Source organism: Eleutherodactylus coqui, chromosome 3 (genome assembly GCF_035609145.1).
Source record: "Eleutherodactylus coqui strain aEleCoq1 chromosome 3, aEleCoq1.hap1, whole genome shotgun sequence".
Lineage (NCBI taxonomy): Eukaryota > Metazoa > Chordata > Amphibia > Anura > Eleutherodactylidae > Eleutherodactylus > Eleutherodactylus coqui.
This window is the reverse complement of record NC_089839.1, coordinates 206636696-206649887: the sequence shown is the minus strand read 5'-3', so window position 1 is coordinate 206649887 and position 13192 is coordinate 206636696. Positions and strand designations below refer to the sequence as shown.

General features: G+C 46.4%; 1 protein-coding gene across 1 annotated transcript in view; it reads left to right on the top strand.

The window, feature by feature from the left end:
* The window catches only part of DOCK3 (dedicator of cytokinesis 3), a 126281-nt gene that overhangs the window by 94175 nt on the left and 18914 nt on the right, over positions 1 to 13192 (top strand). Inside the window, exons 16-28 of the mRNA XM_066596896.1 lie at positions 594 to 756; positions 1067 to 1173; positions 1244 to 1415; positions 3051 to 3148; positions 3444 to 3527; positions 3732 to 3832; positions 4014 to 4095; positions 4872 to 5042; positions 9111 to 9303; positions 9537 to 9664; positions 10923 to 11069; positions 11771 to 11869; positions 12565 to 12659. Coding sequence (XP_066452993.1) covers positions 594 to 756; positions 1067 to 1173; positions 1244 to 1415; positions 3051 to 3148; positions 3444 to 3527; positions 3732 to 3832; positions 4014 to 4095; positions 4872 to 5042; positions 9111 to 9303; positions 9537 to 9664; positions 10923 to 11069; positions 11771 to 11869; positions 12565 to 12659 — 1640 coding nt within the window. The remainder of the gene's footprint in view (positions 1 to 593; positions 757 to 1066; positions 1174 to 1243; positions 1416 to 3050; positions 3149 to 3443; positions 3528 to 3731; positions 3833 to 4013; positions 4096 to 4871; positions 5043 to 9110; positions 9304 to 9536; positions 9665 to 10922; positions 11070 to 11770; positions 11870 to 12564; positions 12660 to 13192) is intronic.

Here is a 13192-nt window from a genome sequence, read left to right as displayed (position 1 = left end):
ACTCCCGGATAGTGCCGGCATGTGCCAGACATGTGACTGACACTGGAAAGTCCCTGGTCTCAGCATCTGAGACCAGTGCCAGTCACGTGTATCAGCACGTACATGTACCTAGAGGTAAGGAGGAACAGACCAGAGCGGCCAAACTAATGAGAACCAGTGTTGGAGGTCTCCCTCAGCCCACCGGAGAGCAGGCCGCCAGGGACCCCTCTGAACTTCAGATATCGTGGGTCCTTGAACCAGAACTCCAATTGCACCAATGATAATTCGGCCCTGGTCATGGTACAAGACTATAAACTGTTACTTGATCTGTAGACTGTATGTTGAGGTAGAATGATCCTGGCCTATGACATACATGGTAAGGTCACTCTATGTCATGGGGTGAGTGCATCAAATTTTGATATGTGCGGATCAATCACCTGATGTGGATGTATGTTTTTCTCTGAAGAACTGACCCTGCAAATACAGATGATGTTTTCTAAGTGACACTGCATAATACTCCACCTGCAGACAATGGCATGATGTGATCCAAGTGCCAGGGGTGAGGTTGTATATTTCTTTCTTCTGGTTACTAATGTGTGACTTGTGTTTTGCAGGATTGCGTGAGCCTGGGAACCGGGGAGCCCCCCCGCACGCAGTACCATTCATTCGTCCTGTATCACAACAACAGTCCCCGGTGGGGGGAGCTGATAAAACTGCCCATCCCTATCGACAGATTCCGGGGGTCGCATCTACGCTTCGAATTCCGACATTGTTCCAGTATGTCCTAGCAATGCTCAAAGGGCTGATAGCAGGCAGGGTGGGGAGGTTTAGGGTACGATAATTGGTAATCGACATACAAACCCATGCAAAGCAGGCAGCATGGGTTCTGGGGAATGGCTTGTGTAGTTTGGGCTACTGCATTAATTGAGTCTTATAGATGGGGGTCTACAGTTTTGCACCCCCTATAGCAGCCAGAGCTTCTCACAGTAGTAGCTCAATCTGTCCCCATGGGTGACCTTTGTGTGGACGCCCCTTAAATAACCTTGAGTCTCCCACTACCTGACTGTTGCTTTTCTCATTTTTACAGCCAAGGATAAGGGGGAGAAGAAGCTGTTTGGCTTTTCCTTTACTCCACTGATGAGAGACGATGGGACGACGCTGTCTGACGACATCCATGAGCTTTATGTCTACAAGGTACAAACTTATTCTAGAACGCCTCCTGCCACTGTCACTCCGCAGCCCCTGATCATGCATCTCTCCACAGTGTGACGAGAACAGCACCTTCAATAACCATGCGCTCTACCTGGGGCTTCCATGCTGCAAGGACGACCTGAGCGGCTGCCCCAACATCCCGTCCAGTCTCATCTTTCAACGCAGTCCAAAGGAGACCTTCTCCATCTCTACACAGCTGTCCTCAACCAAGCTCACACAGAACGGTACGGGGTGCAGCACGGCCCACATATATACATACCTAATACAACCATCAGGCACAGCAAGGCCCAAACCTGTCCGTGACTAATACAACCAGCGGGCACAGCATGGCTCACACTTATCCATTTCTAATACAACCAGCAAGTGCAGCATGACCCATATCTATCCATAGTTGATTCAGCTAGCAAGTGCAGCGCAGCATTCATCTATTCATACCTAATATAACCAGCAGACAGCACAGCCCACACCTATCCATACCTAATATACCAGAAGGCACAGCAGGGCTCACACCTATCCATGCCTAATATAACCAGCGGGCACAGCAGGGCTCACACCTATCTATACCTAATATAACGAGCGGGCACAGCAGGGCTCACACCTATCCATACCTAATATACCAGAAGGCACAGCAGGGCTCACACGTATCCATATCTAATATACCAGAAGGCACAGCAGGGCTCACACCTTTCGATACCTAATATACCAGAAGGCACAGCAGGGCTCACACCTATCCATACCTAATATACCAGAAGGCACAGCAGGGATCACACCTATCCATACCTAATATACCAGAAGGCACAGCAGGGCTCACACCTATCCATACCTAATATACCAGAAGGCACAGCAGGGCTCACACCTATCCATACCTAATATACCAGAAGGCACAGCAGGGCTCACACCTATCCATACCCAGTATACCAGAAGGCACAGCAGGGCTCACACCTATCCATACCTAATATAACCAGCGGGCACAGCAGGGATCACACCTATCCATACCCAGTATACCAGAAGGCACAGCAGGGCTCACACCTATCCATACCCAGTATACCAGAAGGCACAGCAGGGCTCACACCTATCTATACCTAATATACCAGAAGGCACAGCAGTGCGCACACCTATCCATACCTAATATACCAGAAGGCACAGCAGGGCTCACACCTATCCATACCCAGTATACTAGAAGGCACAGCAGGGCTCACACTTATCTATACCTAATATACCGGAAGGCACAGCAGGGCTCACACCTATCCATACCTAATATACCAGAAGGCACAGCAGGGCTCACACCTATCCATACCCAGTATACTAGAAGGCACAGCAGGGCTCACACTTATCTATACCTAATATACCGGAAGGCACAGCAGGGCTCACACCTATCCATACCTAATATACCAGAAGGCACAGCAGGCCTTACACGTATCCATACCTAATACAAACAGCGGGTACAGCACGTACCACACCTGTCCATATACAAGAGTACTTTTACTTGAGATGACTGTCTGGTACCTAAGTGCCTGCGATCTGTCCCAATGATATTGCACCAAAATCTGCTGCCCTTACTTCTCTACATCAGCTGTCCCAATGACTAGCACTCCCATGCTCTCATACAGAAGCGATTAGTCCAGTAAATGGAGGTGGAGCGCACTATAGATCTCTTCTTTCTGCTTACAATCACTGTGAATAGACCATTCAGAGATGAGAAGACACTTATTAGTTACTACTGCTGGAAATTGCTTGTCTGAGCGATTTTTCAGGGACAGTTGGTCCTCGTCCATGGCTGTATCTACCCCTACACTGCTAGCACAGCATTTGTCATGACTACATAATATATGGTTGTACCCTACATTTTCTCCTCGCAGTTGACCTTCTGGCTCTTCTGAAGTGGAAGGCTTACCCAGATCGGATACTGGACATTCTCGGACATCTGCGGCATGTGAGCGGCGAGGAGATTGTAAAGGTACGAGGCTGCGGTCTCCAGGACACCGTCATTTACTATGTCCTCAGAATGCTGCAGCTCGGACAGTAGCCTGTGTTCTGCTGATAGATGTGGAGATACCAGCAGCCTCTCTGCTGTGTTATGAGGAGGGATAATATACATGGGGGTGTTGCTACTTATGCAATTTCTTCATACATTTGTGCAAGATCAATAAAAGGAGGTGACTGGTGTCCCATTAAGCAAAACCGTGATGGTTGGCAGGCGTTTTGGGGTGAAGACATACAGATAATGGTGGATTCTCTTCTGTGCCTTTCAGTTTCTGCAGGACATACTGGACACACTCTTTGTCATCCTTGATGATAATACAGAGAAGTACGGTCTGCTCGTCTTCCAGTCCCTGGTAAGCACACATGTTATGTAAGAACACTACCATCAGCCTCTCCCCAACCTCAAATGGCTGATAACAAGGAGTAATAGATAGTAACATTGGAGTATTCCCCCTTGGATGCTGCTTGTTATATTTTGTACTTGCTATTCTACCTCTTCTCATATCAGTCTATGTTTCATGCGTTTTGCTCATATCTTACATTATACTCCTGTCCAGGTTTTCATCATTAACCTGCTGCGCGACAGTAAATATTACCACTTCCGGCCTGTGCTGGACACCTACATACAGAAGCATTTTGCTGGTGCCCTGGCCTATAGGTGAGTGGTAAAGTACAGGATCGGGGTACAATGTCATATCAGGTGAGAGGAAGGGCCCATGGGTGCTGATATGGAGCCTGATACACATGGTGCATTCATGATATCTGACGCTCTGTGAGTGTGACTGGGCTCATACCTGGCAGCAGATGTGCTTCAGGTCTTCTGCTCTTTTTTTATGCAGGGAGCTGATCCGGTGCTTGAAGTGGTACATGGAGCGATCGGCAGATCTCGTGAGGCAAGACCACATCCAGGAGGCTATGAGGGTGAGGACGGCATGCTGGACACTGGTTATTTGCTGATGTAGGGACAGCAGCAATAGAAGTGACATTGTAGATAGCAGATACTTCTCTCTGCTTTTTGAACATAGGTGGCGCTATGGGACCTTGTATAGAAAGTCCAGCACTAGTACATTCCTACACTGTAGAAAGTCAGAACCAAAGAGTGCACTGTGTAGGAACATGCAAGCACAATACAATTGTAACAAACCCTCCGTCGTGGACTAGGTCTGTACAAGTCTTTGGTCTCTGAATTTAAACAGGAGTGTTTCTATTCCCTGACAGAAAACAGGGATCTGGATCTGCAAAAGAATGAAGAATTGATGCGTGAAGTTTAATAGAAAGTTATATGACTTTTCATTTTATTTATTTATATATATATATATATATATATATATATATATATATATATATATATAAAACCCCTTTAATTAAAGGAGTTTACCAAAATCAACTTTATTACCTATCCAGAGGATAGGTGATAAGTCTGATCAGCAGGTGTGAATTCTCGATCCCGAGAATGGGGGTCCTGTCTCCTCCTGCACCCACAGTGGATAGGTGATAAAAGTCTATTTTTGTACAGCCCCTTTTAAGCTCTCACAGCGCCACCTATGTATCGTGCAGCCATGAACTCTGCTGATGATGCTTTTCTGCTTTGTTCCTGTCTTCTTTCCAGTAGCCTCTGTAAAGTAAATCCCTTCACTGTGTCGTATACCCTCTGTATCCTCACATGCTCACAGTCCTTGTGCTTCATCTCTCTGCAGGCGCTGGAGAACCTCTTTAAGTTCATCGTCCAGTCTCGCCTGCTCTTCGCTCGCTCCACGGGCGGCCTGGAGGAAGAACAGTTCCGCTGCAGCATTCATGAGTTGTTCCAGTCCATGCGATTCGTGCTGAGCCTGGACACACGGAGCTCTGATACGCTGCTTTTCACACAGGTGAGTGGGACATGTCCACATACTGAGCCATAGGGGCGGACAAGACGGAATAATGTCATGGGTTCTCATCTCTCAATTCATGCTTTGTTTTCCTCCTCCATAGAAGATCATTTTACTTTTCTTTGAAATCTATACCTGATGTCCAGTAATGGTCTGCATCTTGTACTGATCCAGAATTACGTTGCCCTATACTCCAGTCACGTCCAGACCTGCAGCTACAATTATGTTACATCATATTTTACACAATTCTCATCCAGAGCTGCATTCACAGTTCTGCTGTTACATAATGTCTTAGAATCTAGTGACATCCAGAACTGCACTCAAAATCCTGATGCTATATCATGTCTTGTACTCCAGTCACATCCAGAGCTGCAGTTCCAATTCTGTTATATTATGTCTTATACTGCAGTAACATCCAGAGTTGTTGTTACAATTTTGTGTTATATCATCTCATGATTTAACAGATTTGAAACTACAGCTCTGAATGTGACTGAAGTATGTAGTGCATAAAACCAGAATTATGTGTGTTGCTCTGTGTGTGACTGGAGTATAAACCATGATGTAACAGCAGAATTATGAATGCAGCTCTGGATGGAACTGAACTGTAAGCCACAACGTAACGGCTGAATTTTGAATCCAGCTTTGGATGGGACTAGAGTATAAGCCATAATTTTACAGCAGATGAATGGGGCTGGGGTATAAGAGGTGATGTAACGGCACAATTATGAATGCAACTCTGGATGTGGCTGGGCTATAAGAGATTATGTAATGGCAGCGTTATGAATGCAGCTCTGAATTTGGCTGGAGTATAAGCGATAATATAGCAGCAGAATTATGAATGCAGCTCTGGATGTGGCTTGAGTTTAAGATAATGTGTTAGCAGAATTATGAATGCAGCTCTAGATGTGGCTGAAGTATAAGGTGTGATGTAGCAGCATTATGAATGTAGCTCCAAAGTTGGAGTCTAAGCCATGATGAGTACAGGTGAAGGATTTCCTCTCTTCGGCATTATATGGGGGTGCTCTGGACAAGGAGCTGTGGTCGTCACTTCTTCCATCTCTCATGTCTCTGTTCTGCAGTATCTCCTTATTTTCTGCTGCTTCATATCTGCTCTCCCCCTGCCCCTCTGCTTCTCCTTCTACTCCCTTTTTTCTCCTCGTCCTCCCCAATACATTAGAAGCAGCCCGCGGCTGGAGAAAAGGTGAGCGGAGCAGGGGAGTCTGATTCTCAAAAGACTGCGGGCTCTACAAGCCCACCAACAGTCTGCTGTGTAAGTAAAGCCCCCCATATCCTGCTGCACACCCCACCAGGACCCAGTATGTGGAATGATTGACTCACGCCCTGTTCCCTGTCACTTTCTTCCCTGCACATCAACCTAAGCTTGGAGCCACTTTCAAAGATATATTGGAGAGTCGCATAAGTGACAATTCCTTGGCACAATGTACTCATCGGCATCGTTCACAGCCGTACTGGATCTGAGGCAGCCTCAGTGGAGTCCAGATATAGCATCACACCGGGGAATTGTTATTTACGCAACTGATTAATCAGTACCTGAAAGTGTCCCCAAAGTCATCACTTATCCCTGGTTTACCAGGCACCCCACTTCTGAGTACCGATCTGCCCCCTGTGTAGTGCACTATGTCTCTCCTCACTCCCCTTCCTTATGGACTTGTTCAATGTCATAATTAGTGTCAGGGCTGACTGTTCAGCATCAGATCCTGGGGTCTCACTTGTCTCTGGTGTCATCAACTTCTGAACCTTCATTACCAAACTATGATGGCAGTCAGCAATTAATGTCTTTACCTTTTTACGTGTACGACAAGTTTACTTAGCAACACTCAAATACCCCCAGGACTTATGGCAGAACAGAAAAGCGCAACAACCAGACAGTCACAAGAAATTTATATGAATCGTGTATCAACAAAGTGAAACATAAATTATACCAGTGACTTATTATTGGGATGCGTTCAACATTCACACGCAGCTGATTTGCTTTGGATTTTATCAGCTGGGGAAAATCCACAGCAAATCTGCACTAAAATCCCCTGAAAATGTGCTATGTGTGAATGCGCGCTGAGGACATGTCAACATGGGATGGATTTGCTGCAGTGTGTCCATAGTGTACATTACACGGCAGATCCACAGTGGAAAATTTACATCAAAAACCCCACCATTAGTGTGGTTTTTAATGCAGAACTTGATGCAGAATTTGCCCCCTCATTTGAAGAGGTGAATTTTGCACCGAAAATCCGCTGCTATCAATGACATGCTGCAGATTTAAATTCCGCACTGCATGTCCATTTCCACAGCAGATTTTTCTGCAGCGTAAGAACAAGATTTTTAAAATCTCATTAAGATTGATACTACTGTAAATGCCATGGATTTTCTACGGAAGATTTACATTGAAGATCTGTGGCAAATCCACCCTGTGTGAACATACCCTAAAGGTGCTTTCACAGATGGCAGATTTGCTGCAGATTTTTCGCAGCAGAGAAAGCACATCAAAATCGTACCATTTGAAAATTCAAAAATCTGGAGCAGAAATAACAACTAAAGAAGTGGTGACCCTAACACTGGCTCTAGATATGTCTCTCCTTAAACTCTCTCTGGCATTGTCTCTCCACACCAGATCCCAATCTCACTAAACAGCCCTAAGTTGTCCTTATGGATGACCCTGTCTGAAATACTATCCCTGAGCACAAGAGAGCACTAGGACCCAGACAAGAGGCTAAAGAAGCAAATTCTGTAATGATCCAAGACATACAGAAAGAAACAAGGAAAGATTAGGCAAACGACAAACTAGGAAACAGAGACTGGACTAGAAAAGCAAGGAGCAAGACACAGTGACTCAATGAGCTAGACAAGACTGGATGAGAAAGTCAAGGAGCAAGATGTACTGACTGGACAGAGTAGACAAGACTAGACTAAAAACCAAGGAGCAAGACACACTGACTGGACAGACTAGAAAAGATTGGGCTAGAGAACCAAGGAGCAAGAGACAGTGCCTGGACGGACTAGACAAGACTGGACTAGAACACCAAGGAGCAAAACAAACAAACTGGCTGGACAGACTAGACAAAACTGGATGAGAACTGAAACAAGGAATACTGGCTAGAACGCATATTGTCACAGCTATCAACTGCACAGCACTGCAGAAAACAAATGTATTTATAGAGACAAATCAGTCAGACTCTTCTCTGTGTAATGAGGCTGAGCAGTGAGGTCTGCTGATCACCTCCAACGAGTCGCATCAACTGCCCCAACAACAGCTAAAGCTACCTTTACATGGAGTGATTTTAGACAATAGTCAGCCCGTCCACAAACAACCACCAATAGGGCGCTGAACTAGAAATCGCTCACTTGTCGGAGTTGCTTGGTTCTTAGCTCACCTTAAAGCCAAGCAACTATTGATCAATGTAAACAGGCAGTCGTTCAACTTAGGACAACTGAATGGAGGCAGGCAATCGGAAGAGATCTCCAGTGAGCTCCGCCTCCAGTCACTGAATGACTATCACTGTGTGAAAGCCCAGGAGCGATGATCTTTCAGTGAATGAACTAGGGCGACTATTGGGCACTTATGTGACAGTTGTCCCATGTAAAGGTGGGAGATAATGAGGCGGTAGGAGATTTCTCTTGCTGACCATAACAGGGCTGCACTCTTATTTATGGTTACATCGCTCCTCTCTATTATTGCCCTTTCTATGTGTCATTCTTAACATTGGTTAGACATTCTGTTCATGAACCTGGAAGCTCAGGATTGGCAGAGCTATAGGTCTCACCTATATAGGTGACTTCTGCAGTACAGGAAATAGTGGGAAGATGCAGAAAAACAGTATATTATACATCCATGACATATCATAAGCCTTGTCACCAGTAATGCTACGTCTGTGTGTGGGATTCGGGGTGATATTTAATGTTCTCAGGCATTGATGTACTATTTGATGCATCAGATTATTGGCCACACATACATGATCTGCACAACCATACAGCAGTCACTGTTCTCCTGAAGGTCCTCTTTGTTACATTGTTGCATTGCCTTGGTTGGTGATGCATTGTTGCTTCCCGCAGGCCGCCCTCCTCAGTTCCTTTCCTGCCATCTTTGAAGAGTTGTTGGCCATGTTCTCGGTGACGGAGGTGGCAGAGTTTGTACGTGGCACGCTCAGCAGTCTCCCCAGCACCCTGCACCTGGGCCAGTCTATGGATGTGGTCAAGTTACAGTCAATTGGCCGAACCGTGGATTGCCGACTCTTCTCCTATCCAGGTGCGGCACTGACTGAACGGGATGATGGTGGTTGTTGAACTGAGATCTCATGAACTGCGCCAGGAAGTCAGAGTGAATTGCATGACATACACATAGTGAGGATGGCGCAGGTTTCGGGAGATGATGGATGGATGAGGATGACTCACAATTGGGGGGTACCTTTTAATACCTTGCTTTAATGCCTGTTTGTATGTGACCTAAGACTTGCTGCATGTCCTGTGTCTCCTCCACAGAGGCTCGTCGCATCCTCTTACCGGTTGTGCTGCACCACATCCACCTCCACCTGCGTCAGCAGAAAGAGCTCCTTGTCTGTTCTGGGATACTCAGCAGTATTTTCTCTATCATCAAAAGCAGCTCTACGGTGAGGGTTGTGAGAATCCACTGACAAGGCATTAACCTAAACCCGGACTAATGTTGAGGGGAGTCACTTATAGGGCCCCCTGGTCATGTGACACTAACCAGCTCCGCCCATGGACAGTAGAATAAAACATTTCCACTATTCTAGCCCAGAATTAGGCAACACTTTTCCAAAAGCAGTATCTGTGTTGAACCCAAAAGACACTTCAGACCGGTTAGTTTTTTTGCTTTTGCTGGTTATTTGGTATTAGATGTCAGTGGCAGCCATAACCTCACCATACTTAGGGTGGATTCAGACGACTGTATATCGGCTCGGTTTTCATGCTGAGCCGATATACGGTGTCCTTGTGTGCAGGGGGGGGGGATGGAAGAGCCAGCAGCAGGAACTGAGCTCCCACCACTTCCCCGCCCCTTGCCACTATTTGCAATAGGAGGGGGTAAGACAGAGGCGGAGCTAAGTCCCGGTGATTAGCTCCGCCCTGCCCCGCCCCTCCCATTGCAAATAGTTTTATGTATGCAGAAACTGGACGACGAATGAGAAGCGAACAAATTATCATTCGCCCTTTATTTGGTGCATCCCGACCCACATCATAGGCCTTTTATTAGCCAAGCCAGGATCCTACTGCACACTTATCAGGAGCAAAGACCTCAAAACAGCTTTCTGTGTATGGATTCTGGTTTTCAATTCCCAGTCATTGCTGTAAAAGTCCTGTCTAACGGGTCAAGCATTAATTTGAAGGAATGCTGCCACCCAATAGAAGTATTGTTCCATATCCCTTATTTACATATTACCCAGAGGAGCATGGATGGCCTTATAAGGCTCCTCACTCACCTTCTTAGTGCTTTCCCTAAGGAGTGATGATACCCTTTCCAACCCACATCATAGGCTTCTCACTAGCCAAACCAGGATTCTACTGCACATTGATGAGGGGCAAAACCCCGAAACAGCTGTCTGTGTATGGATTCTGGTTTGGTTTTCAATTCCCAAACATTGCACTATAGACCTGTATAAAGGGTCTGGCATTGATTTAAAGGAATGCTGCCATCCAATAGGTGGCGCTGCAGAGGTATTCCATCTCCCTTATTTACACTGAAGATAATCATTCAGATTCCCGCTAGATACAGGAATCTGAATAACTTATCGCCCGTTTAAAAGGGCTCTTACCTTGTAGCCTTTTTTCCACACCTGCTTAAAACACAGTACTGTATGTCCCAGGATGCATTTGGCCCCCATGCCCTCTGACGCTGTTGTCTTCCGGCAGGAGGTGGATGTTGGAGAAGAGGTGCAGATGTTACAGGAAAGTCTGCTGGATGTTCTTCTGCAGACTCTGCTCATTATAATGAGTAAATCGCAGTCCCAAGAGGCGGTAAGAGGCCAGCGCTGCCCGCAGTGTACAGCAGAGATCACTGTTAGTATTAACCCATTTCTCTTCTCTCTAATCCTCCATATCACCCTCATCATCCTCCTTATTGCTCTCCTCATGACTCTCATCACTGCACCCATATAGGACTGACTGCTCCCCGCAGCTGACGGACTGTATACAGGACAACCTTGTGCTGCCGAAATCCTGACAGCAGGGGGCGCTGTAACTAGATGTTATCACCATCTGTGCTAGATTCTGCATAAATGTTCTACACAAGCAGGGGGGACTTATATATGATCCTAAGGCCTCTCTCATACAGGCGGGTCTATTTACAGCATTGGTGGGCGTTTTCAATACCCGCTAAAAACGCTGCCCTAAGCCGCCAATCATTTCAGTGGGGCTTCTCAGATGAGCGTTTTAGTACAGCGTTTATATCTAGTTTTCAGTGTTGCAGCCCCTTTTTGACACCATGCATTACCCATTGAAATGAATGGGTGAGTTAAAACGCTGCTTTTTATGCCACCAGGAAGAGGAAAAAAATGGTAACATGGTCAGCTCGCTTAGCCTACATTGTTACTGTCAGCATATGCAGTAAAAACGCAGACAAACCCTGACAAAAACGTAGTAAAGTACTGGTTAAATAATGCCTGTGTGAGAGTGGCCTTATAGTGTGACCTCTGACCCTCCTACCACCTCACATCACCTTCCCCCTCCCTATGACTGCACTGACCCTAGTCCCCCATTAGGGGGAGTATGTTTCCTGTCTCCTTTCTCTGCTCCGTCTGATGTCCGACACTCACTACCAGCATCTGCTGCACAACTTCCAGAGCAAAGAAGAGCTGAAGGTGAGTGAAAAGGAATCAGCACCTGCTGGGACGCTTGAGGTGGGGTGGGGGGGGGGCTACTCTTAGATGTGGCCGCTATGGGACAGGACTAGAACTAAGGGCCCTTTTACATGGGATGACCTGTCGCTCAGTGAATGGAGGTTGAGCGGCCGGGTATTGTTCTGGTCCGCCCGGCTTCATCAAAAGTAAACAGGCAGTTGGTCATAAGTGACCGACTACCTGTTTACATGGGCTGATCCATTGTTCGGTCTTCTGCATACAGATACTGAACGATTAGCAAGCAAATTCTCATTTGGCGTACAGTCGGGGCGTGCATTTACACTGAACTAGAACGTTCAGATTCCCACTGGATGCGAAAATCTAAACTATTTATCGACCCATGTAAAAAGGCCCTTGCCCTGTAGAAAGAAGCCCCTGTAAAAATGAGACCACACAGCAGTTACCTGACCTAGTTATAAAGCAGTATGGGGGCGGTATGAGAATTATCACTGAATGCTACCTAAGCTGGGTGGTGGCCCCTGAGGGATGCCATGTTGATTGTCACCCAGCTTATCTCCAAACAGATGCAGATAAGGAATTAATTGAGATTCAAGCAGAAGATTCTGAAACTTTACTGTACAATTTTCGTGTTTTTTTGGGGGGGAAGGGGGGTAAATTCTTGAGAATAAACTATTTCATGTCCCATGTTTCTTTAGGAATTCCTGCTCAAAATTTTCTGTGTCTTTCGGAACTTGCTGAAGCTGAGCGTCTTCCCTCCAGACTGGACGGTGATGAGACTTCTGGCCAGCAAGTAAGAGCCACGTCTGCAGCAGGAGATGTCATCAGGGGTAGTATAGTCCAGTGTATAGGGGAGCAGAGGGTGATGTCATCAGGTGTAATATAGTCCAGTGTATAGGAGAGCAGAGGGTGATGTCATCAGGTGTAATATAGTCCAGTGTATAGGGGAGCAGAGGGTGATGTCACCAGGTGTAATATAGTCCAGTGTATAGGGGAGCAGAGGGTGATGTCATCAGGTGTAATATAGTCCAGTGTATGAGGGAGCAGAGGGTGATGTCATCAGGTGTAATATAGTCCAGTGTATGAGGGAGCAGAGGGTGATGTCATCAGGTGTAATATAGTCCAGTGTATGAGGGAGCAGAGGGTGATGTCATCAGGTGTAATATAGTCCAGTGTATGAGGGAGCAGAGGGTGTTGTCATCAGGTGTAATATAGCCCAGTGTACAGGGGAGCAGAGGGTGATGTCATCAGGTGTAATATAGCCCAGTGTACAGGGGAGCAGAGGGTGATGTCATCAAGGTTAGTATAGCCCAGTGTACAGGGGAG